Raw genomic sequence first — 26,484 nt, 5'->3', positions numbered from 1 at the left:
ATGTCGGAATGGCAGCGCCATAATACAGCGGTGACCTTTACTGAAAACGGGAATCAGAGTCTTATTGGAATTCCTCCGCGAGGAACAGCCGGCCCGAAGTTTAGAAATTTTCAGGAATTTTGTGATAAACGATCTTCTATTCTTCATATAGAGGCCAGATTCTCCTTGCCTCTTTTGGCTGTGTACTTGTACAATGGAATTAAAGATAAAAGTAAGTCCTGGCCTATATTATAAAGACTTATCCACGTTTTCATTGTGGATTTACATGAAATATATATATATATATATATATATATATATATATATATATATATATATATATATATATATATATATATATATATATATATATATATATATATAATACAAATTCAATCTTGCGATCTCTCTTTCCCGAACTACTGTACTGTAGGCCTACATATGTCCGTAGACTACCTCATCACATGTCAACTCCAATAGTCCTAGAAAATTAAAAACGGTTGTGTAGACAACGTCTCCTTTACCGAGGAAGACTTGCTGCCTCAGTTACTGGAGACTGAGGCCGGAGACGCCCGAGAAACACACCAGGGAAGACTCTGAGAACGTCGCTAAGAATGACAGGGGACGAATCGTTCCTCCGCTAATGGTAGTGAAGCTCTCAAACCTCACCGCCACCCTCCTGGCTCTGTAGCTTCACAAACCGTAGTAGCCTGTAGCCTGTCACTGTAGTAGGCCGTAGCCTCACAATGTAGTAGCCTCTCACCATAGTAGACTGTAACCTCTCACTTTCGTAGACTGTAGCCTCACAATGTAGTAGCCTCTCACTATAGTAGACTCGCCTCACTATAATAGACTGTAGCCTCACGCTGTAGTAGACTGTAGGCTCAATGTAGTAGACTGTAGGCTCACAACGTAGTACACTGTAGCCTCACACTGTAGTAGACTGTAGCCTCACACTGTAGTAGACTGTAGCCTCACACTGTAGTAGACTGTAGCTGCACACTGTAGTAGACTGTAGCTGCACACTGTAGTAGACTGTAGCCGCGCACTGTAGTAGACTGTAGCCTCTCACTGTAGTAGACTGTAGCCTCTCACTGTAGTAGACTGTAGCTGCACAGTGTAGTAGACTGTAGCTGCACACTGTAGTAGACTGTAGCCGCGCACTGTAGTAGACTGTAGCCTCTCACTGTAGTAGACTGTAGCCTCTCACTGTAGTAGACTGTAGCCGTGCACTGTGGTAGACTGTGCACTGTAGTAGACTGTAGCCTCTCACTGTAGTAGACTGTAGCCTCTCACTGTAGTAGACTGTAGCTGCACACTGTAGTAGACTGTAGCTGCACACTGTAGTAGACTGTATCTGCACACTGGTAGACTGTAGGCTCACAATGTAGTAGACTGTAGCCTCACACTGTAGTAGACTGTAGCCTCTCACTGTAGTAGACTGTAGTCTCACACTGTAGTAGACTGTAGCTGCACACTGTAGTAGACTGTAGCCGCACACTGTAGTAGACTGTAGCCGCGCACTGTATTAGACTGTAGCCTCTTACTGTAGTAGACTGTAGCCGCGCACTGTATTAGACTGTAGCCGCACATCGTAGTAGACTGCAGCCTCTTACTGTAGTAGACTGCAGCCTCTTACTGTAGTAGACTGCAGCCTCTTACTGTAGTAGACTAGTCTTACTATAGTAGACGTGGCCTCCAGCCTCCCCTCATAGCCACACCTTCGCCACCATTTTATTACATTAATATTAAATATCCTAATACATAAGTAGCTATCCTAGCTGTGTTGAGTTAGTTGAGCAGCAGATCTATGCGGCATTCAATGACTGTAGCCTCATAGGCAATATCTGCAACTGTTGTCGGCTTTGGGGCCGAAGCTCTCGTTCCCATAAGGCAGAGCTAAACCGACCGAAGGAGAGAGAAGGACAGTCGACATCTCATCCAGGCTGTAACATAACTTCTGGGCTGCTGCTTCTGTTCGGAGATCACCTCCGCGAGTCTGACGTAGAAACATCTTGCACTTGGTCCCATCCCACCAGAGGTTGTGAACACTAGAGGAGTGAAGCTGCCTTGATCAACGTTCTGAATTCTCTCCCTGTATGCCCTCATCTTGTCGTTCTCATTCTAGTAGACTGTAGCCTCACACTGTAGTAAACTGTAGTTTCTCTGTAGTAGACTAGCCTCACTATAGTAGAGTGTAGCCTTAGTATAGTAGACAGTAGCCTCGCACTGTAGTAGATTGTAGCCTCACATTATAGTTGACTGTAGCCTCACATTGTCGTAGACTGTAGCCTCTCACTGTAGTCTCTCTGTAGTAGACTGCAGCCTCTTACTGTAGTAGACTAGCCTCACCATAGTAGACTGTAGCCTCAGTATAGTAGACTTATGTTAATGTTTCAGAGAAGCAAACAGAAAGAGTGAGAAATAGAGAGATGGAAAGAGAAAACTTGTTAGGCAAGGAAAAATATCTCGCCTGACTTGACCTAGAGAGTGGGTGACAATACTGGGTGACCGCAGCCCAGTAACACACACACACACACGCGCGTGTTGGTATGTCTGATTGACTGACAAAGACATTTGATACCTGCACGCACCGCATCTCCAGTAATACCCAAACCATCCACTGGTTGTATTGTTCTGCTTATTGCTCCGAAGGTAAAATGAGCTTTGATTGATTTGTGGTCAGTGTTTATATGTATTTATTTCATCAAGATATCTTTAAAAGCAAATAAACAGCATCGAAGCTTAAGTTGAGGTGACTATCGATGACCACACTAGGGGTGCGTTTCAGTAGTTCCGCTATATCTAGTCTAACACAGTTCTACCTATTGTGTCTCCCCGACCTTACAACAATTACCTCATAAACCATTATGTAGCCCCAAAAATTCACTGGGTCAACGAAGGTCTGTCCGACACACGATACAAGCGCCTCCCAACTCACCTGTTTTCGTCCATGTCGCCTCCGTGTGACCCTCTACAGGTATTGTTGTCACAGCACAGGGCGGTGTGTGTGTGTGTCAGGGAAGGAGGGAGTGACAGGCACTCGACTGGGAGATCTTAGACTTTGTCTTCCTCGTTTATGTCCACTTAGGGCTCCCTGCCTAATTGGATACAGGATACCCAGCTGAGTATCTAGATATAGTTTATGTAAGACACGTGCTTAAGCCTGTGTGTGTGTGTTTCGGTGTGTGTATGTGTGTGTTTCGGTGTGTGTGTGTGTGTGTTTCGGTGTGTGTGTGTGTGTGTGTGTGTGTGTCGCCGATTAAACCTTAAAAATCAATTGAACGTTTTTGCCGAGTAGGGATAGCTTTTGTTTTTATTGCTATAACTTTATGGAATTAATTCGTATATATGGTTAAGTTTGTTCTGTGTCATTTAAGGCGTACTTTCTATCATAAGATAGTAAAGCTGTACATAAAGTTAATAATGTAAGGTAAGGTTAGGTTTTGTATAAACACACCCTTGAGATCCTTCCTTTACGAAAATATTTATAGGAGTAAAGCGGAATGGAAGGCTAATCAAATTGTGTTTTTTCCAGGTAGGTGAAAGTTAACAGCTCTTCGAGGGACCGCAACACACCACAACACATCACACTGCAGGTATGTCCAAGTTAGTTTTATATATCAATTACCATTGTTTTTGTACCTGCTCGGGAGTCTTGTGTCTCCGCTAACTGAGTCAGTCGCCGTTACCTCCCGTGTTGAAGATCGGGATCACATTTGTTGTATAAAGTCACTCGGGATATTTTCTTGATCCAGTTGTTTTCTAGAAAGTCACTTGCGTATATCATTAACTCTACCAACTTGTGGAATTTGGAATTCTTTTACCATTTCTTTTCCATTCCCGTATTCTGCATCCTCTTATAACTGACATGTTGTCCAGTGTCTCTTGTGATTACCAGAGATCGAGTCCAGATTTAATCACAATATATAGGAATAATTTTCATTGCACTTTTCGCAATACGAGACTGAATCTGGATTCAGTCAGGTCTTGGTGGTTCTTCCTTTAAGACATCCCTCCAGTTTGTTATGGTCTTCCTCTCTCATGCGCGCGCTGGTAGTTATTTGAAGGAAACCTAATTTCTTACATGAATGTTGTGTTTTGTTTTTCAAATAAATTTTATCGTGGTAATATATGGTGCTCCCTGGCAAGCACGAGTTGTTCCCAACGTTGTCTTGTTCACCATAGACTCTTGAGGCTCCAAAGAAGAAGACTTAAGTTGATTTTTTTTACTAGAATTTGGAAGTACATGGCTGCATCCTCTTGAATCTGTCGAGTTTGTTTTCCGTCAATGAACAGAAAACATATAAACCTGTTGGTGGAAAATTATAGTTATCACTCCTGGGATGTTTACATTAAAGAAGTTTCTGGGTAAACAAACGATATTAATTTTCATAGACTTCGGCGTGGAGATGGCAAGTACGATGTGTTTCTGCTCAGTCAATTTCTACACATCTAGTGTACATGGAAAAATATAATGTGGGAAGGTGTGAGAATGTGAACCAGCATGTTCCCGATTGTTAAGATCAAGTTTGTTTATGAGTGAGAACAGAGGAAGTGTTGTTGATGTTATAATACACTACGCCACGTCACCGTGTACAGTGTTGTTACTATAACAAGCATGATTAAGTTTTATGACCAAAGGCGTAAATTTAGCACTTATCATAGTTGTGGCTATTTTCATCCTCAGAGTTGATTAACAGTAGAATGAATGAGGAGTGACTATCATGGTTCTTAAGACACGAGCTATGGCCAAAAAATACTACTTGAGAAAATAGCATCAGTATGATAATAAAATACCTCACATTCTCGGTCATGTTGGCCAGCTGAGTTTATGCTGATGATGTTCGTGTGATATGGCCGCACATACACTCCATCTGCCTGCATTATTAAATAGTTCCACATTGTTATTGTACTGCTTAATTTATAGGATAGGTGGGGCCGGGTGTGTGTGTGTGTGTGTGTCATGCCAAATGGGACACTTGAGAAATTTGGGAATGTTACGATAACGAACGATGTCTTTAAATATACATAATATACATAAATTTTAACATAATGTCCTTATATATATATATATATATATATATATATATATATATATATATATATATATATATATATATATATATATATATATATATATATATATATGAACTCTATGTGTGTGTGTGTGTGTAAAATAATAAATTATAAGTTAAATTCAATTCGCTGTCTTGAGTAAAAATTGTGTAAAATGTTTGAGCCGGAGGGAGTGATAACATTTAGCAGGGAGGGAAGGCGGGAGGTAGGCGGGCCATCCATCACATACACGTCCTGCTAACTCATACAACTAAACATCAACCAGCCAATACGTTTTCATACACACAACTTTTCCGATCTTGATATGTCTCGTCCAAAATTTGATACGGAAAGTGTGTCAGTGTTATATTATTTTCAGCACACAAGACTTTATGCCAGGATAAAAATTATTCTGAATTTTGGTAGAATATTTGTAGTAAATGTATAAGCAAAATAATGTTCTGTACGCCACTTATACGGTAATAGTTCTAGAAAGATATTTGGTAAAACCTGCCTAGTCCTCATCTCCCACCCACCCATCCACCCACCCACCGTACCCCTTCAGGTGGGGCAGGGCAGGGCAGTGGAGGGTGGGGCGGGAATAAAGAGGGTAGGGACCTGGCAAAAGAAAGTGGGACATGGGCAGTGGACGATGCGGCAGGGTAGAGAAGTATGAGATGGGGCAGGGTAGAGAAGTGTGTGGTGGGGCAGGGTAGAGGAGTATGAGGTGGGGCAGAGTAGAGAAGTGTGAGGTGGGGCAGGGGCGGTGGGGGTGAGAAGTGTGAGGTGGGGCGGGTGTGTGGAGGGGTAGAGGGTATGAGGGTGGGGCAGGGCAGATGAAGAGTAGAGGTGTGAGGGTGGGGCAGGGGTGGGTGAGGTGGGGCAGGGGTAGAGGGGGGTGGGGCAGGTGAGAGTATGAGGTGGGGCCAGAGTAGATAAGTGTGAGGTGGGGCAGGGTAGTAGGTGGGGCAGGGTGTATGAGGTGGGGCAGGGTAGAGTGTGAGGTGGGGCAGGGAGAGTGTGAGGTGGGGCAGGTAGAAGTGGGGGTATGAGGTGGGGACGGGGTGAGAAGGAGGTGGGGCAGGGTAGTGGGGTGGGGCAGGAGAGGTGGGGCAGGGAGGAGTGTGAGGGTGGGGCAGCAGGGGGGGAGGTGGTGTGGGGTGGGGCAGGGGTGGGGGGTGTGGGGGGCAGGGGTAGAGGAGTATGAGGTGGGGCAGAGTGAGAAGTATGAGGTGGGGCAGGGTGAGAAGTGTGAGGTGGGGCAGGGGTGGTGGGGGGGGGCAGAGGGGCATGAGGTGGGTGGGGGTATGAGGTAGAGTGGGGTGGGGGGTGGGGCAGGGGGGAGAGTGTGAGGTGGGAGGGGGAGGTGGGGCAGGGAGAGTGGGGCAGGGGTAGAGGTGTGAGGTGGGGCAGGGTAGAGGGTGGGAGGTGGGGCAGAGTAGAGAGTATGAGGGTGGGGCAGGGTAGAGAAGTATGAGACAGGGGCAGGGAGTGAGTGTGAGGTGGGGCAGAGAGAATATGAGGTGGGACAGAGTAGAAAGTATGAGGTGGGGCAGAGTAGAGGTGTGAGGTGAGGCAGGGTGAGAGTGTGAGATGGGGCGGGCAGAGGAGTATGAGGTGGGGCTGGGTAGTGTGAGGTGGGGCAGGTGAGGGTGGGGATGGGGCAGGGTGGGGGGTGTGGGGTGGGGTGGGGCTGGGGACAGAGGTGGAGAAGGTGAGATGGGACAGGGGTAGAGGGTGTGAAGTGGGGCAGGGCTGGGGAGTATGAGGTGGGGCAGGGGTGAGAGGTGGAGATGGGGCAGGGTAGAGGAGTATGAGGTGGGGCAGGGTAGAGGAGTATGAGGTGGGGCAGGGTAGAGGAGTATGAGGTGGGGCAGGGTAGAGGAGTATGAGGTGGGGCAGGGTAGAGGAGTATGAGGTGGGGCAGGATTTAAAAAGATGAGACAGGGTAGCTGAGAATGGGGCGGGGCCAATGAGGACAAGGTAAAGGAAAAAAGGGGTGGGGTCAGAAGGGGCGGAGCCAATGAGGAAGGTGGGGCGGTGAGGGACGGGGCGGGGCAGCTGGCCACCCATCTGGGGCCGAGAGCCACACTCGCGCCTCACCCAGCACAGGGCTCGGCCGCCAGCACTCCGTCTCCCACGTCCATGACCGGCGGTCGGTCGCAGCCCCGCGCCCGTACGCGGGTCCCTACGTCCCGTGCCTCCCGCCCCGCCGCCCCATGACCGTCGCCCCGTGAGTGACGCACACAGCCACAGGTGGACACAGCAGCCGGTGGCGGGGTGTGTGAGGTGAGCGAGGAGCGCCCTGCCCCGCCCTGTATGTGGCCGCCCCTCCCGCCGCCCCCACCACCCTTCACATGTCGTGTAGCGACAACAAGACCCCGGCGTCGCTGGCGTCGCCCCACCATACCCCAGAGGCCACGGCCCCCGTGTGCCCGGCGGGCCAGGCCCCGTCCGCCCCTGCAGGTCAGCCTGGGAGTGATGGCGTGACGCCCCCAGCAGCAGCACCAGCAGCAGCCACTGAGGTGCGCCTGGTGGGCGGCGGCCGCGTCACCACACGCCTGGCCCCCGCGCCCTCACCACCACACCTCACAAGAGACGACGGCTACTGCTCCTCAGACTCCACTCCTAAGGCCTCAGGTACGCCCTTAAGCCCCCCACCTCGCTCCTGGCCTGCACCTAAAGGTAAGCACCATCCCCTGGCAGATAGTACCGTGTCCTTCCTGGCCCACCGGGACAGCTCCCATGGGGTCAAAATGACGTACTTGTCAATGTTGCTGGTTGACACACGTGCAGTTAGTTACGTGTGACCTGACAAGTGAAGGATGGATGTGATTATGGCAGACTTAATACAGTATGTTGTTCACTCCTCATAATGGTACTCCGGTTTTCACTGTCATACACTACTCAAGAATGACGGTCGAACTTTCAGCAGCATTCCGGTTAAAGACGATATTATTTGTTTTTGACAATATGAATCTTTACTTCCAGACTACAAACCTGTCTTACAGTGTTAAGAAGAAATTCGTACTTGTGCCATATTATAGAGAAGTAAAATCTATATTTTCATCAACTTTACTGAGGTCTCTCTCTCTCTCTCTCTCTCTCTCTCTCTCTCTCTCTCTCTCTCTCTCTCTCTCTTAATTTAGACTGCACCGAAGTCCAATACGATGCTTTAATCTACTGTACTATCTTAACGATCACCCATACCACCTTTTCTTTCACTACAACAAATGACACCGAAGTCGTTGATTCGGCTGCAGAAGTTCGCTTTTTGTTGTTTTTTGAGAGGAGAAGAAACTCGAGAAATCCCGTGTTTGTCGGGTTGTTCTTTCCTTATATTAGTTCTGGATTAGTCTCGTCTGGACTGGAAGTGGAACTCCATCTACCTTGAGGTACAGAATCAGTTAACCGATATAAACAGAAAGTCATGGGATCAGCTGACCGCCGAAGCAAGATGTAAACAAAGAATCACAAAATCAGCTGACCTATGTAAACAGAACCACGTGTGTCTTCGTGCCCAGGATTCTCTAAAAGTGCTCTCTGTGGGTAGTTTCTTTAATGGCTTTCCGTAAGGAGGTTTCCAGGGGAGTTTTAATAAAAATCATCTACACTAGGTTTTCCCAGAAGGGGTTTCCTTTAAGGATATCCAAGTAAAGTGTTTCCACAAGAAAGTTAATGTCAGGGCTTTCCATATTGAAGGTCATAGAAGGTTTAATATTTAGGGGTTTTTTCTCTTGAGGTTTCCACGGAGATCTCAGTAAGTTTTTTATAACGGGTTTCCATAAAGGGTCTCCCAAGGGGGTTCATCAGGAGCAGGAGTTTTCATGCGGCTTCTTTAGGAGGTTTCCACTGGGAATTTTTATAGACCCTTTCAATTTGAGGCTTCAATACGCCTCCAGAATAGGTTTTCTACACTAGTTCCAGCGAGGAGGTTTCCATAAGTATCCGTGGAGTTTTGAAAGGTTTGATACTTAAAATATGGTCATAGATAGATAGATAGACAGATAGATACATAGATACCGAATATTAAACATTAGTTAGGCGGTAAAGTATACACACATCAGTATGTATATATAGTAACTATACACACCTAGTAAATATACTTTTGTGAATATGTAGCAGTGTGTGTGTGTGTGTGCGCCCATAATCAAATCATTCGTTACTAACAGTCTTTATTAGATTAAATTGCAGGCGCCCTTGAACAATGTGTGTCTCTGAGTATCAACCACGTAAAAAAACGATAATTATTATTTTTGTTAACATCCCTAATGCGCCTGCGCAACAGTCCGGCCCGAGTTTCTAACCCCAGGATACTTTAAATCTTTCTTTCTCATGTTATTATAAACTGTCCTAGGAATTAAAATTCTCGGGTCGTAAGTATTAAATCTGAGAGCCAATAGATAGGATTTTGGTTTATTGGACGAACAAAGAGTGAATTTAAAGACATTATTACAGGTAAGAGACGTCGACACACACAAATAACACGAACGGAAATGTATAAAATAAATCATGTCAACACAGTGATAAAAAACTATACAAACAGGATATCCGTTCTTGGGACAGAAAAAATAATCCGGTTTTGTAGTCAGTTGGGGAATGACGAACTCATTATCCACAACATAGGTCTCGTGTGTGGCGCTACTGCTGGCTGTTCGGTTTTATGGGTATGTTTATTTATGTACACATGAAGACTGGCGTATAATTGGTGTGGAAAATAACAATGCTCTCTCTCTCCCTCTCTCTCTCTCTTAATTGAATAAAGATACCCGTTTACAGGTGTATACAGTGTTTTGCATTGCGTACTTGTATATTTACGTACAAACACACACACACATGCACACACATACATGCAAATATTATTTATACACGTAAATTCATCTATACACACAAAGGTACACAAGCAAAATCTCCCATACATACAAATATATACGCACACAGCGTAAGTTTCCATATACACAAAAATACATACACGCATACAAGTGTAAACATACATTCCATACAATTACACTTTCATTCATCAGGACATACACGATCGCACAGATAACCTAAGTAGCCATACACACAGGAATTCATCCATATATCAGTCACTTATAGTCTACATATGCATACAGAGTTATATACATACACACAGAAATATACATAAACACATATGAATCTATCCAAACACACAGCTATGCACAATTCTCCCAAACAACCCACAGTTGCATCTATACACACACGTGTTTGTCTCTGTGAAAATTAATGTGTGTCCCATAGGCCTGAAGGCTTGTTAGGGGCAGCGCGGATACAGCATACTGAACCTTTCAATACACAAGGAGGGGACTGTAACCCCGGCATAGGTTGAGAAGGAAGGAGGGGGTGGTAGGGTGGGGTGGAGGGGGGGGGAGCAAATCTGAAAATTAAGTCGAAAATTGAAAATCGTTTAAGTGTGCCATAACTGCCTATATGACTTAGGAGACTACAATAGGTCTAGATAATACAATAGACTGTAGAGAATGCAATAGATCTATGATATATAATTATACAATAGATTGGCCATCATCTTAAAGGCTTTTCCCCGCCCTTTCTCTCTCTCTCTCTCTCTCTGTCACTTATTATGATTTGTATGAGAATTTAATCTGGTGGAATAATGAGTTTTATCGTTATCTGTCTGAGTGGTGGAGTGGCAAGGAGTAGTGAGGGGGGGGGGTGGCGAGGATTAGTGAGGGTGGCGAGGAGCGTGGGAGAGATGTCAAAACCTGAGAAACACCTGGAGGTCTAAACATCTCAGTCTTCAAAACTCTCCCCCTCTCCTTAAGCAGACTAACGCCTATATTTGTTCTTCATTTATAATACACCTCCTCACACACACTTCAGAACCTCGGCTCACTATAAGCAAATCTTCACGATATACTGAGATGATATATATATATATATATATATATATATATATATATATATATATATATATATATATATATATATATATATATATGTGTGTGTGTGTGTGTGTATATATAATCTTAACTTAGGATTTAATGATTTTTACCCACAAAGTTATTATATTAGTCAAAATTGAGGGAGATATATATATAATTATACTTAGAGTTTATTTCTTATAATAATAATAATAATAATAATAATAATAATAATAATAATAATAATTAACGGTTTATTGAAAGAGCTTGGCAGCCAGAAGGCTGAAAATATACAGTTACATAATTGGGGAATGGGTTTCGAATTACAAATAATATACAACAACATAAGTGATATAAATGATATACAATAACTAGATGGGGAAAAGCTCAAACTACAGGGCATTTCAACATAGTGACAGTGCAAGAAGTAGTATTTACTAGGAGTGAATACACTGGTTTATTACAAGTTATTGATAATTTTTACAATGGTTGGGACTGGGCTGTTCTTATAGCGATCAGTTCGTGCACGTATGGGCTGGATGCGGTTGTGGTGTCGAACAGCACTTCTCGGGCTAGGGATCTCAGGTGGTAGTAGGAGCCGGTGTCGAGGATGGTGCAGAAGCTTCTTACCAAATTTGCAGATGAGATCGTGGTGATGGTCAGTGAGAGTCGAAAGGGTCAGTGTGTTGAGCGCTTCTTGATATGTGGAGTAGGAAGGGGAGAGAATAATCTTGCATGCCCTCTTTTGCACTTTTTCTAGGTGTTTACGTTGTGTGGCATTTAGGGAGGAAGACCATGTAGGGGAGGCATAGGTGAGCTTGGGAAGTATGAATGTTGAGTAAACACTGAGGAGCTCGGGTGCAGGAACTCCGAGGGACTTGAGTCGGCGGAGGAGGTGAAGACGGAGACTGGAGGATTTGACAACTTCACTGACGTGTGGTTTCCAATTTAGTTTGTTGTCTATGGTGACGCCGAGGAGCTTCGTGGATTCTACATCCTAGAGTGTGTTGGGACCTAAATTAATGAAAGGGGGTGGGACAATGTCGGAGGAGAGGTTGATGTGCATAACCATGGTCTTGGTATGGTTGATGGTGACGTGGTTGTTGGTGGCCCAGTTTTGGAGACTGTTCAATAAATCCTGAAGGGCGAGCAGAATTATTGACACTGATCCCAATGGTGGAGTCGTCGACATATTTCCAGCGAGCGGGGGTTTGTCCTAGGGCATCATTGATAAGCATAAGGAAGCAGAGTGGTCCCATCTTGGTGCCTTGGGGGACGCCGCAGGTGAGTGACTGAAAGGTGGAGACAGCCCCTCGGAAGCGTACAGTTTGGCGTCGGTCACTGAGGAAGTCTGTAAGCCATGGTATAAGACTTCTCCGAAGCCCGAGGTCAATAGCTTTGTTGATGATTATATTGTGGTCGACTAGGTCGAATGCTTTAGTAAAATCAATGAAGGCGACAGCTACAGACGTTTTTCGTTTCTCGAGATGGCGGTATATGTAATCGAGAAAGCTGACAAGACAGTGAGTGGTGGAGGAAGTTTTCATATTGCCAAATTGATGAGGGTCTACGACTCCTGCAATATCAGCATAAGCCCAGTCGAACACAAAACTTTCACAGATTAGGCTGGGTATTGGGGTGATTGCAATAGGTCGTAGCTGATTTAAGGATTGTGGGCTGGTTGACTTGGGCACTGGTGATACATAAGAGGTCTTCCAGTCAGCTGTGTGTGTGTGTGTGTGCGTGTGTGTGTGTGTGTGTGTGTGTGTGTGTGTGTGTGTGTGTGTGTGTGTGTGTGTGTGTGTGTGTGTAGAGTTAGGACCTTTCTGTAGACGTTGAAGGGGTCGAGCACATCACCCACAGGAGGGGGGTCCTTTGTCTGTCTTTATGGACGAATATTGTGAGGTGATGGTGGCGGAGGACGGTACAGTGATGGAGAAGAAAGATGGTAGGAGACGATAGTGATGGAGAAGAAAGATGGTAGGAGACGATAGTGATGGAGAAGAAAGATGGTAGGAGACGATAGATGGAAAGAATAAAACAAAGGAATGAAAAGACGGAAATAAGGTTTATTATATTTTTATTATTACGTGGTAGAGAGAATAGAGAGAGAGAGAGAGAGAGACAAGAACAAATACTACATAAGGGAGGGTCTTGCTGGGTTGGGGGGGAGGATTAAAAAGGGGTTAGGGTAGGATTAGGTTAGGTTAGGTGTTCAGTTAGGAAACTTAGAGACTGACGCTAATACCGAATTATATGTAATTTTTTTCCTTTTTTTTTTTGCTTAAAAGTTGAATGAGATACAATGTTTGTGTGTGTGTGCGTCAACTGCCTCAGTATACAGGTAAGGTCATTATACTGTTAAGGGATTATGACGTGTACAGTACAATCGCCGTGAGCCACCGTACAACCTGGTATCTGATATTTGTAACGCTTGTGTCCTCATCAGTTGATCGTCACTTAAAACAACAACAGTGACAAGCTTTAATAGACTATGTTTACTGGAGAAAAACATGTCTTCTCGTATACAAACACTCGTTCGTATATGTAAATAAATACACGTGACAGGGAAGCTCTGAGTAAAGGGGCCGTTTGTAGGTAATGATGAGGAAACAGTTTTTGGAAATGCCAATTAAGTTTAGGATATTTTTTTTTTTATATCTCCAACACGAGTATTGTTACGCGGGCGCCGACGCTGTCACACCTAAACACTATTTTCGTATTTTATTTTTTTTTTCACATATTTATTTCAGTGTCGCTTTAAAAATATGCAGTTGTTTGTACGGTAGATGTTGTTGTTGTTCTTTTATCATTGATGGTTTATTAATACAATTTGCTTATGTGTGGTATACGTGTAAACTATATTCGTGTATGGACAGTCTGTGAGCTTCATTCGTGTACGTGTGTGAAAGTTGTGAATTAATATTATACTGGAGTACCTGAAAATGAAGTAAAAAAAATGGGATCGACTTTTTATATACTTTTATTTTGAATTTTTTTTACTGACATAAGTTCATTTTAAGATAATAATTTTATACTTTTCCAAAACACGTTGGGGAAATTTCCATGGCTAAAATGACCAAGAATCACAAGCGATAAATGACAGGTGTTTGCAATCGCCAACCACACACGTTGCTTGCTTAAGGTGGTGGAGAATAAACCCCCTGAGGCGTAGAAGATATTTGAGAGCTCCAGTCAAGAATATAATGTCTCCCCACCACTAGAGAAACCCCAGCAGTGTGTAGGGAGGCCGGAGCTAAAGATCCATACCTCGTCAACACCGTCAGTAGTAATAGTGGGGTATGCTCAAGTCTTCTCCCTCCCTCCTGGACCACACTCATAAGAACAGATACATCATCGGCTGTCTCTGCTGCCTGCAAACATTCGGAAAAGCAATTATTGTCAAGGCTTAATAAACAGTTTATCCATATATACCCTGTACGTACACTAATCCCCGCTATATCGTAATCCCATATATTATTTCAACATTTCAGCTCTCAGTTAATCACCATATATGAAGAGTGGATCAGACCTTATTAAAATCCATTCATATTTCACGTTTCACATGTTAGTAAAGCGAATTGAGAAGTATTTGACCACTTGGGAATGTTTTGAGACTATATATGTGTGTGTGTGTGTGTGTGTGTGTGTGTGTGTGTGTGTGTGTGTGTTCAGGGATTTTACGGCGATTGATGGAAACGAGTATTCGCCAACCTAGGGATTTTTTCCCTCCTTTTCTTCACTTCCAAGACGCCACAGACCTGCACCTCCTGCTCGCCATCTTATGTTGATTCACGGGAATACCTGGCAAGAAAAACTTTACCTGACTATGCCATATAGTGATAACGTAAGCGATAGTGTGGTGCAGTGGTTTGTATACTCGCTTCAAGTGACACTGGCCCTGAGTTCTATCCCTGGGTAAGGTGACTCTACATGGGCCAATTTCTTCACGCCATTTGCCACTGTCTACCCAGGAGTAATGGAGAACCTGGATGTTAATCGATGGAGGAATTGTGTTATGGTTAACTATTGTAGTTAACGGGCCATACATCTCGTTAGCGGGACATACACCTCGTTATCTCGGGTGTAGTTGGTGGGTCATACACCCCATACACTGGCACTGTAACACCTAGCACTCACATAATTAAGACGTGTTTACTTTGTGTCAGACTTAGGATTTGTGTTTATCACAGAGACGCCGTGTGCAGTCTGGCCACGCCTACCTGCCCTCCCCTCCCTTAACCTTCTCCTCACTTCTCTTTCATCTCTTGTACCTCTCCCTTCTCCCCTCACCTCTTGTTACCCTCAATTCTCTAAGTCTAAACCCTGACCTCCCTCCCTCCCTCCCTCCCTCCCTCCCTCCCTCCTTCCTCCAACCCCCCCCTCCCCGTACTGTTTCCTGTCAGCGGTGGAGGGGTGAGGGAGAGGGGAAGGTGGTTGGGGAAGAAGAGGGGGAGGAACTTGATTTCCCTCCTTCAATCCTCGTTATTTTTCTCTCCCTATAACATATCCCTCACCCCTTCCCCCCCATCCATTTTCTCTCATCCTGTCCCCTCCCTCACCCTTCAGTTCCTTCTTTTCTCCTCCCTTCCCTCACCCCTCCCTCTTCCCATTCCTACCCCCCTCCCTCACTTCTCTTCCCCCCTCCCTGTGTGAGGTGTCGGGGGCCCCGTCAGTGTTGCCAACAGGTGGGTCACTAACATCATTCTTTATCGTGCCGTCACTTGTCGACTTAAGACTTGACCATTCCTGACTCGCTAAGACGGGCCCAGAATAATATTGTGTGCGCGGGGCGGGGAAGGGGGGGCGGGGGAGGGGGGGGGGTCGTCGTCAGCCAGGCAAGGTAATACTGGACCGTGTCTCTGAGAGGTGTACCCAAGACTGTAAACTGAGAACAGGGAAAGGGAAATATAAAGATACAGTGTTTGCTTCTCCTCTTCATTATATCTCTCTCCTTCCCTTTACCTCTCCTGCATCTCACTTCTCCTTCCCTTTACCTCACCTTCCTCTTACCTCTCCTTCCTTTCATTTATCCTTCTCAACTCTCCTTCCTCTCATCTTATACTTCCCTTATCTCTCCTGCCCTTCATCTCCTCACAGACCCTCGCAGTGAAGGGATACAAAGTGTGTGGAGTTGTGTCAGTGTTAAGTATGACCTCTGTGCTCCTCCTGTTCTTGAATTACTTATTAATTACTGATTACATTTATTATCTCACTTACCAAGATCAATACAGATGACACTAACCGACCCTTTATCTACGTGAGTCAGTCGACGTGCACTGAGTAGGTCATCAACGTTTTATCGGAGCTGGTCATTGTGGTGACAGGCTCAAGAGGCTATGCTCGTGAGGGCAGAGTGGTAGAAGAGGTCTGGTGGCTCCTCTGGGAGGTCTACGGTGTAGTGACTTTACTTGTCCTCAACTATAAGGCCAAGTATTGTCAGGGTAAAAAATTATTGTGAAACTGTGTCGCGGGGATGAGTCTCTGAACCTACACCCTGACTGTCGTCTGATCCGCGTGGACTGTTTTATCTCATTTAGGGTCCAACTGCTCCACACCAACTTTACCCTGACTGTATATGGTGTTTGTAAAGTCCCTATATATACAGTACATACAAACAGTACCTCACTAGTCGGGAATCGAACCCTGTTCACACGCAGAAGTCCAGGATTCGATTCCCGACTACTGAGGTATTGTTTGTATATGGAAGTCTGCGTGCTATATGGACTGATATATATATATATATATATATATATATATATATATATATATATATATATATATATATATATATATATATAATAATAATAATAATAATTAACGGTTTATTGAAAGAGCTTGGCAGCCAGAAGGCTGAAAATATACAGTTACATATTTGGGGAATGGGTTACGAATTACAAATAATATACAAGTGACATAAGTGACACAAATAAGACATATAGTAACTTAGATGGGGATCAGCTCAAAATACAGTTCATTTCAACATAGTGACAGTGTAGGGAGCAGTGTTTACTGGGAGTGAATACACTGATTTATTACATGTTATTGATAATTTTTACAATGGTTGGGACTGGGCTGTTCTTATAGCGATCAGTTCGTGCACGTATGGGCTGGATGCGGTTGTGGTGTCGAACAGCAATTCTCGGACAGGGATCTCAGGTGGTAGTAGGGGCCGGTGTCGGGGATGGTGTAGAAGCTTCTTACCAAATTTGCAGATGAGGTCGTGGTGATGGTCAGTGAGAGTCGAAAGGGTCAGTGTGTTGAGCGCTTCTTGATATGTGGAGTAGGAAGGGGAGAGAATAATTTTGCATGCTTTTTCTAGGTGTTTACGTTGTGTGGCATTTAGGGAGGAAGACCAGGTGGGAGGCATAGGTGAGCTTGGGAAGTATGAATGTTGTGTAAATAGGAGCTATACTCCGAGGGACTTGAGTCGGCGGAGGAGGTGGAGACGGAAACTGGAGGATTTGACAACTTCACTGACGTGTGGTTTCCAATTTAGTGTGTGTGTGTGTGTGTGTGTGTGTGTGTGTGTGTGTGTGTGTGTGTGTGTGTGTGTGTGTGTGTGTGTGTGTGTGTGATCCCAACCATTACTTTAGTTGCCTTTATTTGCTGTGTTCTCCCCCATAACGTACGTGGCAAAGTTACAGTGACAGTAACTGTGACCCAGTAACATAGTGACTCAGCTTAGCGTGGAAATATAAAGTAAAAAGTCAAGGTGAAGGTGACGAGGATGTGTTTTGTTTTGGCACCTTTATTGTAATATACCCCCTTACACACACACACACACACACACACACACCAAGAGGCTCCGTGTGCGTATGTCGACTCGTGTAGTGCGTGTGTGTGTGTGTGGCGCCATCCTAATGCGTTCCTCCACGTCCCCACCCACACTTGGAGGCTTCACTCTTATTATCTTCTTGTCTTTTAAGTCTGGAAGGAGATATTCAAAGACCTCGTCAGTTTTCTTTCTTCTTCCTAACTAGAGATACGAGAATACATCTAACTGGTCCACAACAATTAGCTTAAGACAAAAAATAAGATGATTTTTTTACTTTGTGTGATTATACCCCTTAATTAGCTGACTCATTTACACTACCACACAAAGATTAATTCTCAAAAAAATAAATAAAAAATCGTACGGGTGTTTTGTTGTTTTTCTCTCCATAATTAGAACTAACAAGAACGTATCTCTCTGGGTCGCTTAAACTCGTCTCTCTGGGTCGCTTAAACTCGTATCTCTCTGGGTCGCTTAAACTCGTATCTCTGGGTCGCTTAAACTCGTATCTCTGGGTCGCTTAAACTCGTATCTCTCTGGGTCGCTTAAACTCGTATCTCTGGGTCGCTTAAACTCGTATCTCTGGGTCGCTTAAACTCGTATCTCTCTGGGTCGCTTAAACTCGTATCTCTCTGGGTCGCTTAAACTCGTATCTCTCTGGGTCGCTTAAACTCGTATCTCTGGGTCGCTTAAACTCGTATCTCTCTGGGTCGCTTAAACTCGTATCTCTGGGTCGCTTAAACTCCAACATTAGAACATGATAGTCATTGGTATACCTTGGAAAATATATACCGTACTGAGATTCTTCTATTTACCGTACCTGGGCTTCCCTCTCCCGTCATTACCACAGTTAATAATAAGTATAGTGTCTCCGATGTTTGAGAATATTGACCTTGCTTTGAGAGATTACATGAGATAACAACACACTCCAGGATAAGACACTCCAGGATAAGACACTTCAGGGTTTACACGTGCGTAAGTGTATAAGTTTTCACCACTGTTTTTTTTTTTCTCGTGAGTTTTCTTCCGCAAGGACAGGATGGCGGGATCATGACCACACACACACACACACACTCTCTCTCTCTCTCTCTCTCTCTCTCTCTCTCTCTCTCTCTCTCTCTCTCTCCATCCCTCCGTACGCCGTCGTTTCATTAACTTTCCTCGGTGTCACAGGAGGCCCCCCTACTGACCATCCACAGTAATAAGGGCATAAGTACCTGTCCCGTTTGTTTATCACCTGTCACATCACCTGACAGACCAGCCAGCAGCAGCCCCAAGAACCACTCCTCTCTGTCCTATGATAATACTACTGCCCTCTCGCCTCCACCTCTTCCCTCTCGCTTTGACCCTTCCCTCTCACTTCGACTCCCCTCCTCACCTAACCTAACCCCCAGGCAGTGTTGTTAGGGTGTTTAATCATCAGGTGAAATAAACTGGGGGATATTGTCCAGAGGGCCTTAAAACATGAATGGCAGTGAATGGTCCCTGTAGTATTTTTGTTGTGTAACAGGTAATTCGTAAGACAGGTAGAAACAGACAGGTAGAAACAGACAGGTAGAAACAGACAGGATAGACAGAGAGAGAGATAGACAGAGAGACGGGTAGAGAGAGAGAGAGATAACCAGAGAGACGGGTAGAGAGAGAGAGAAAGATAGACAGGTATATATAGAAAGAGAGAGGTATAGAGAGAGGGAGAGAGAGATATACAGAGACGGGTAGAGAGAGAGAGCGATAGACAGAGAGACGTAGAGAGAGAGAGATAGACAGGTATATAGAGAGAGGGAGAAAGGTAGACAGACAGAGATAGACAGACACCACCATTGCGATAGACCCTGTTATCACCCCCCGTTATCAGACACCCCGACGGGATGTGTAAGTGTAGCCTCGGGTCCATGGCAGGATTAGGAACTCCTCACCCGGATGATTGGCTAATCCTCCTCCATCCTCTCACCCAGATATAATCATTCCCCGCGTCTACTTAGCTAATCTCAACCACCCCTAACCTGTCTAAAGAGTGTTTTTTTGTGTGTGTGGATTAGCTCTCAGTGAACCCGTGCCGCCTCCTGTCTCCATAACCAAACATTACCTAATCTGATCTAACCTAAATTAACCCAAACTAACTTAAACTAACTTAAAGAAAACCTGATCTAATTTAACCCAACCTAACCTGACCTAACTTAACCCAACCTAACCCAACCCAACCAAAAGCAAATCTAACCTGACCTAACCTGACCCAACCTAACCTAACCCTTCAAGTGGTATCTTATATCCAGTCCTTCATTGTGACATTCTCAAGGCATAAATGAAGTCGTTCTGCCTCATTACTCCAAGACTTACTCAAGACATCATCTGAAGTCTGATCAATCTTCTTGACCATTCTAAGACATCATTCTAACACAAAATCATTCTTTCTAAAAAATTTTAGGCATTAATTTAACAAAATCATTCTTCTTAATATTTCTAAGACATCATTCTAACACAAAATCATTCTTTCTAACATTTTTAAGGCATTAATTTAACACAAAATCATTCTTCCTAACATTTCTAAGACATTAATACAAAATCATCCAAAGACTAAATTATTCTTTATGGCTAACTTAAGTCCAATCATTCGTTCCTTTACTCACCCTGACCATTCGTCTTCCCGCCTCTCAGTGTTACGGTGTATGGAGGTCGTATTATCAGAGAGTCTTTACGTGTAGCTTCCTGAGTTTAGGTTACATGTCACCCTTTACTAGAGTCGAATTTTAAATACACCATTTACATCTTACACACACACACACACACACACACACACACACGGGAGCTTAAGAAAAGTGTCGGGCCAACTCTGAACCCCTGAACTGCCCCCCCCCCCCGCTGTGTTGTGTGTTAATAATCTTCATTAATAGGTTTCAATTCATTAATTATATATCGGCTCCATTCACCTCAGTGTTGGCTTCAGTCGTTTAGTAATGGGATTCACCTTTATCTCACTAAGCTACGTTACTGAGATTATTATTTGGGTTTTTTTTTTCGTGTTTGAGTGAACGGTTTATAACGCTCCATCTCTCTCTTAATGTAAAACTAAACTAATCTGACCGGGAAATTGTCTGATGGGATTTTGTCACGTGGGATTTTAATCGTGTGAAATTTCTTTCGGTGGAATTTTGTCCTATGAAGCGTTTTTGTATTCAGCGGGAATTTGTTCTGAGGATTTGGGTCCAGTGGAATTTTGTTTGTGTGGGAATTTGTGCAATGGAATTTTGCCCCGTGGGATTTTGTCCGATGGAACATTGTCCAACAGGAGTTTCATCGGGTAGGATTTTGTCAAGTGATATTTTATCTATTGAAAATTTTCTCCTGCGGGATTTTGTTGAGACGGATTCTCGTGGGTGTGTCGTCGGTGGGCCAGTGTCCGTGCTGCCTTGGGTGGGTAGTTCGGCCTGGGTGGGTAGTTCGACCTGGGTGGGTAGTGCGGCCTGGGTGGGTAGTGCGGCCTGGGTGGGTAGTGCGACCTGGGGTGGGTAGTACGGCCTGGGTGGGTAGTGCGGCCTGGGGTGGGTAGTGCGGCCTGGGGTGGGTTGGGTAACACGTCCTAAAGAATGATTGACGCCTCATCGCCGGAAATAAGTGTTTCGTTACCATCAAAAGAGAGCATTGTATCACAACGGGGGCAGAGAGAGAGCCCTCCCTTCCTCCCTCCCCCTTCCTACACGGTCGTCACTCCCACCACTTTACAAGGGGATTTTTCTCCCTTTTGATTGGCGGAAGTGTTGTTGTTGTTGTAGCTTCCGTTTGATTCATTGCCCAGCTTGGCAAGTCTGACTTCGATAACCACAAAGACTTTCTTGTATCAAACAGCAAGCATTGAAGACGATTAACCGTGGTCATGGCAAGGGGGTGTTGTATAAACCGTTTGTTCCTTGTCAGAGATATTTACTCAAATTATTAATCACCGCTGAAATGGCCCATTCCTGTTTATTTGGGTAAAGTTGATGTACAAGAAAACGGACGCTTGTGATAGTGTCTCTGATGCCTTAAACAGCCAGGTGGTGTAATAAATTAATTCATGTAATAACACGCATCAGAAGGCCCATTAGGAATTAACAAGTGGTGACAAGGAAAGAGGTTCAGCTGGGTGTAGGATGGAAGCGATATTGATCTGTTAGAGCTGAACAGTATGGTGGGCGGGCAGCTACACCAACTTTTATCATACATCTTTCATCGTGTGTCAACTCCACGCCTCGCCTTGATACGATAGTCTATGGTGACTCAATATTTCCTCTGTCATTATTCCATCGACCTGTAACCGTATTATAGTAAGTTCAGTACACTAACTCGGCCACAAACGCTTGGAAATGAAGCGTAAAACATATATCAGAATCAGAAATTTAAATAAAAAAATTCAGTACTAGTGTAAGTTTGGGTAATGTATAACAGTACACGTAAAGAGTAAGCTAGTGCGTTGTGATGGTATTAGGTTGTTGTTTTAACCTAGATATGCATAGAAATATACTTTAACAGTACCAGTACTTTACGTTTGCATATTCATCTCTCGCACAGAGTATATAAACTTGAATATACTGTACTAAACTATTACATTTTGTTTAATTCACGATAATGTCTGTATGTCGAGAGTTTGTTCGTTGTAAGAGCCTCACTATGAACGGGGAGGTGACCAGAACAGCCATAACAGACAATGAGGGACGCCGGGAGGTGAAGAGAACAGCCATAACAGACAATGAGGGACGCCGGGAGGTGAAGAGAACAGCCATAACAGACAATGAGGGTCTCGGGGAGGTGAAGAGAACAGCCATAACAGACAATCAGGGGAACAGCCATAACAGACAATCAGGGTCTCGAGGTGAAGAGAACAGCCATAACAGACAATGAGGACGCCGGAGGTAGAAGAACAGACAATGAGGGACGCCGGGGAGGTGAAGAACAGACAATGAGGGACGCCGGGGAGGTGAAGAGAACAGACAATGAGGGACGCCGGGGAGGTGAAAAGAACAGCCATAACAGACAATCAAATTCTCGGGGAGGTGAAGAGAACAGCCATAACGAACGTAGGGACGCGCCGGGAGGTGAAGAAGGAACAGACAATGAGGACGCCGGGAGGTGAAGAAGAGAACAGCCATAACAGACAATCAGGGTCTCTCGGGGAGGTAGAAGAGAGCAGCCATAACAGACAATGAGGACGCCGGGAGGTAGAAGAACAGCCATAACGAACAACAGGGACGCCGGGAGGTGAAAGGGAGCAGACAATGAGGACGCCGGGAGTGAAGAGAACAGCCGCCAACGGAACAATCAGGGTCTCGGGGAGGTGAAGAGAACAGCCGCAGCTAACAGACAATGAGGACGCCGGGAGGTGAAGAACGAACAATGAGGGACGCCGGGAGGGTGAAAGGGAACAGCCATAGTAACAGACAATCAGAGATTACCGGGGAGGTGAAGAGAACAGCCACCAACAGACAATGAGGGGACGCCGGGAGGTGAAGAGAACAGCCATAACAGACAATGAAGGGACGCCGGGGTGAAGAGAACGAACAATGAGGGACGCCGGGAGGTAGAAGAGAACAGCCATAACAGACAATCAGGGTCTCGGGGAGGTGAAGGGAACAGCCATAACGAACAATGAGGGACGCCGGAGGTGAAAGAGGCAGCCATAACAGACAATATGAGGGACGCGGGAGGTGAAGAGAACAGCCATAGCAGGCAATGAGGGACGCGGGGAGGGTGAAGAGAACAGCCATAACGGACAATGAGGACGCCGGGAGGTGAAGAGAACGGCAGCCATAACAGACAATGAGGACGCGGGAGGTGAAAGGCAACAATAACAGACAATGAGGACACTTCGGGAGGTAGAGAACAAGAACAGCCATAACGAACAATGAGACGCTGGGAGGTGAAGAGAACAGCCATAACGGAACAATGAGGACGCTGCCGGGACGTGAAGAACAAGAACAGCCATAACAGACAATGAGGACGCCGGGAGGTGAAACAGAACAGCCATAACAGACAATGAGGGACGCTGGGAGGTGAAGAGAACAGCCATAACAGACAATGAGGACGCCGTGAGGGTGAAGGGCAGCCATAACAGACAATGAGGGACGCTGGGAGGTGAAGAGAACAGCCATAACAGACAATGAGGACGCCGGGAGGTGAAGAAGAACAGCCATAACAGACAATGAAGGGGACGCCGGGAGGTGAGAGAACAGCCATAACAGACAATGAGGGACGCCAGGAGTGAAGAACAGCACAGCAGGCCAATGGGGACGCCGGGAGGTGAAGAGAACAGCCATAACAGACAATGAGGACGCCGGGGGAGGTGAAGAGAACAGAACAGCCATAACCAGCAAACTGAGGCCTTTGGGAGGTGAAGGAGCAGCCATAACAGACAATGAGGGACGCCGGGACGTGAAGAGAACAGAACATGCATAACAGACAATGAGGGACGCCGGGAGGTGAAAGAACAAAGAACAGCCATAACAGACAATGAGGGACGCTGGGAGGGAAGAGAACAGCCATAACAGACAATGAGGGACGCCGGGAGGTGAAGAGAACAGCGATAACAGACAATGAGGGACGCCGGGAGGTGAAAGGGAACGAACAATGAGGGACGCCGGGAGGTGAGAGAACATGACCAACAGACAACGAGGGACGCCGGGACGTGAAGAGAACAAGAACAGCCATAACGAACAATGAAGAGGGACGCCGGGGTGAAGAGAACAAGAACAGCCATAACGAACAATGAGGGACGCTGGGAGGTGAAGAGAACAGCCATAACAGGCAATGAGGGACGCCGGGAGGTGAAGAAAACAGCGATAAGACAATGAGGGACGCTGGGAGGTGAAGAGAACAGCCATAACAGACAATGAGGACGCCGGGAGGTGAAGAGAACAGCGATAACGAACAATGAGGGACGCGGGGAGGTGAAAGAGAACAGCCATAACAGACAATGAGGGACGCGGGGAGGTAGAAGAGAACAGCCATAACAGACAATGAGGACGCCGGGACATGTAGAAGAGAACAAGAACAGCCATAACGAACAATGAGGACGCTGGGAGGTGAAGAGAACAGCCATAACAGACATTGAGGGACGCTGGGAGGTGAAGAGAACAAGAACAGCCATAACAGACAATGAGGGACGCCGGGAGGTGAAGAGAACAGCCATAACAGACAATGAGGGACGCCGGGAGGTGAAGAGAAGTAAGAACAGCCATAACAGACAATGAGAACTGGGAGGTGAAGAGAACAGCCATAACAGACAATGAGGACGCCGGGAGGTAGAAGAACAAGAACAGCCATAACAGACAATGAGGGACGCCGGTAGGTAGAAGAGAACAAGAGTAGCCATAACAGACAATGAGAGACGCCGGGAGGTGAAGAGAACAGCCATAACAGACAATGAGGGACGCCGGGAGGTGAAGAGAACAAGAACAGCCATAACAGACAATGAGGGACGCCGGGGTGAAGAGAACAAGAACAGCCATAACAGACAATGAGGGACGCCGGAAGGTGAAGAGAACAGCCATAACAGACAATGAGGGACGCCGGGAGGTAGAAGAGAACAAGAACAGCCATAACAGACAATGAGGACGCCGGGGAAGTGAAAGAACAGCCATAATAGACAATGAGGGACGCCGGGAGGTGAAGAACAAGAACAGCCATAACAGACAATGAGGGACGCCGGGAGGTGAAGAGAACAGCCATAACAGACAATGAGGGACGCCGGGAGGTGAAGAGAACAGAACATCCATAACGAACAATGAGGGACGCTGGGAGGGTAGAGAACAGCCATAACAGACAATGAGGACGCCGGGACGTGAAGAAGAACAAGAACAGCCATAACAGACAATGAGAGGGACGCCGGGAGGTGAAGAGAACAGCCATAACAGACAATGAGGGACGCCGGGAGGTGAAGAGAACAAGAACAGCCATAACACCAGACAATGAGGACGCTGGGAGGTGAAGAGAACAGCCATAACAGACAATGAGGACGCGCCGGGAGGTGAAGAGAACAGTCATAACAGAACCAATGAGGGACGCTGGGAGGTGAAGAGAACAGCCATAGCAGACAATGAGGGACGCCGGGGAGGTGAAGAGGGCGAGCAACCACCAACAGACAATGAGAGACGCCGGGAGATGAAGAGAACAGCCATAACAGACAATGAGAGACGCCGGGGTGAAAGAGAACAGCCATAACAGACAATGAGGGACGCCGGGAGGTGAAGAACAGAACAGCCATAACAGACAATGAGGACGCTGGGAGGTGAAGAGAACAGCCATAACAGACAATGAGGACGCGCCGGAAGGTGAAGAGAACAGCCATAACAGACAATGAGGGACGCCGGTAGGTGAAGAACAAGAACGCTCATAACAGACAATGAGAGACGCCGGTGGAAGAACAGCCACATAACAGACAATGAGGGACGCCGGGAGGTAGAAGAAGAGAACAAGAACAGCCATAACAGACAATGAGGACGCGCCGGGAGGTGAAGAGCAAGAACAGCCACCAACAGACAATGAGGGACGCCGGAAGGTGAAAGAGAGAACAGCCATAACAGACAATGAAGGGACGCCGGGAGGTGAAGAGAACAAGAACAGCCATAACAGACAATGAGGGACGCCGGGAGGTGAAGAACAGCCATAATAGACAATGAGGACGCCGGGAGGTAGAAGAGAACAAGAGCAGCCATAACAGACAATGAGGGACGCCGGGGAGGTGAAGAGAACAGCCATAACAGGCCGTGAGGGACGCCGGGAGGTGAAGAACAAGAACATCCA

The 26,484-nt window shown here is 45.8% G+C and overlaps 1 protein-coding gene across 1 annotated transcript in view; it reads left to right on the top strand.

The window, feature by feature from the left end:
* The first annotated feature begins 7,145 nt into the window (after window positions 1–7,145).
* LOC121866468 (sodium-dependent dopamine transporter-like) overlaps window positions 7,146–26,484 on the top strand; it is a 71,587-nt gene continuing 52,248 nt past the window's right edge. The window contains exon 1 of the mRNA XM_042366174.1: window positions 7,146–7,677. Coding sequence (XP_042222108.1) covers window positions 7,395–7,677 — 283 coding nt within the window. The 5' untranslated portion in view covers window positions 7,146–7,394. The remainder of the gene's footprint in view (window positions 7,678–26,484) is intronic.

The sequence above is a fragment of the Homarus americanus genome, unplaced genomic scaffold, assembly GCF_018991925.1.
Source record: "Homarus americanus isolate GMGI-L3 unplaced genomic scaffold, GMGI_Hamer_2.0 scaffold16430, whole genome shotgun sequence".
Taxonomy (NCBI): Eukaryota; Metazoa; Arthropoda; class Malacostraca; order Decapoda; family Nephropidae; genus Homarus; species Homarus americanus.
Note: the sequence above shows the minus strand (reverse complement) of the source record. Positions and strands in the feature narration are given on the sequence as shown.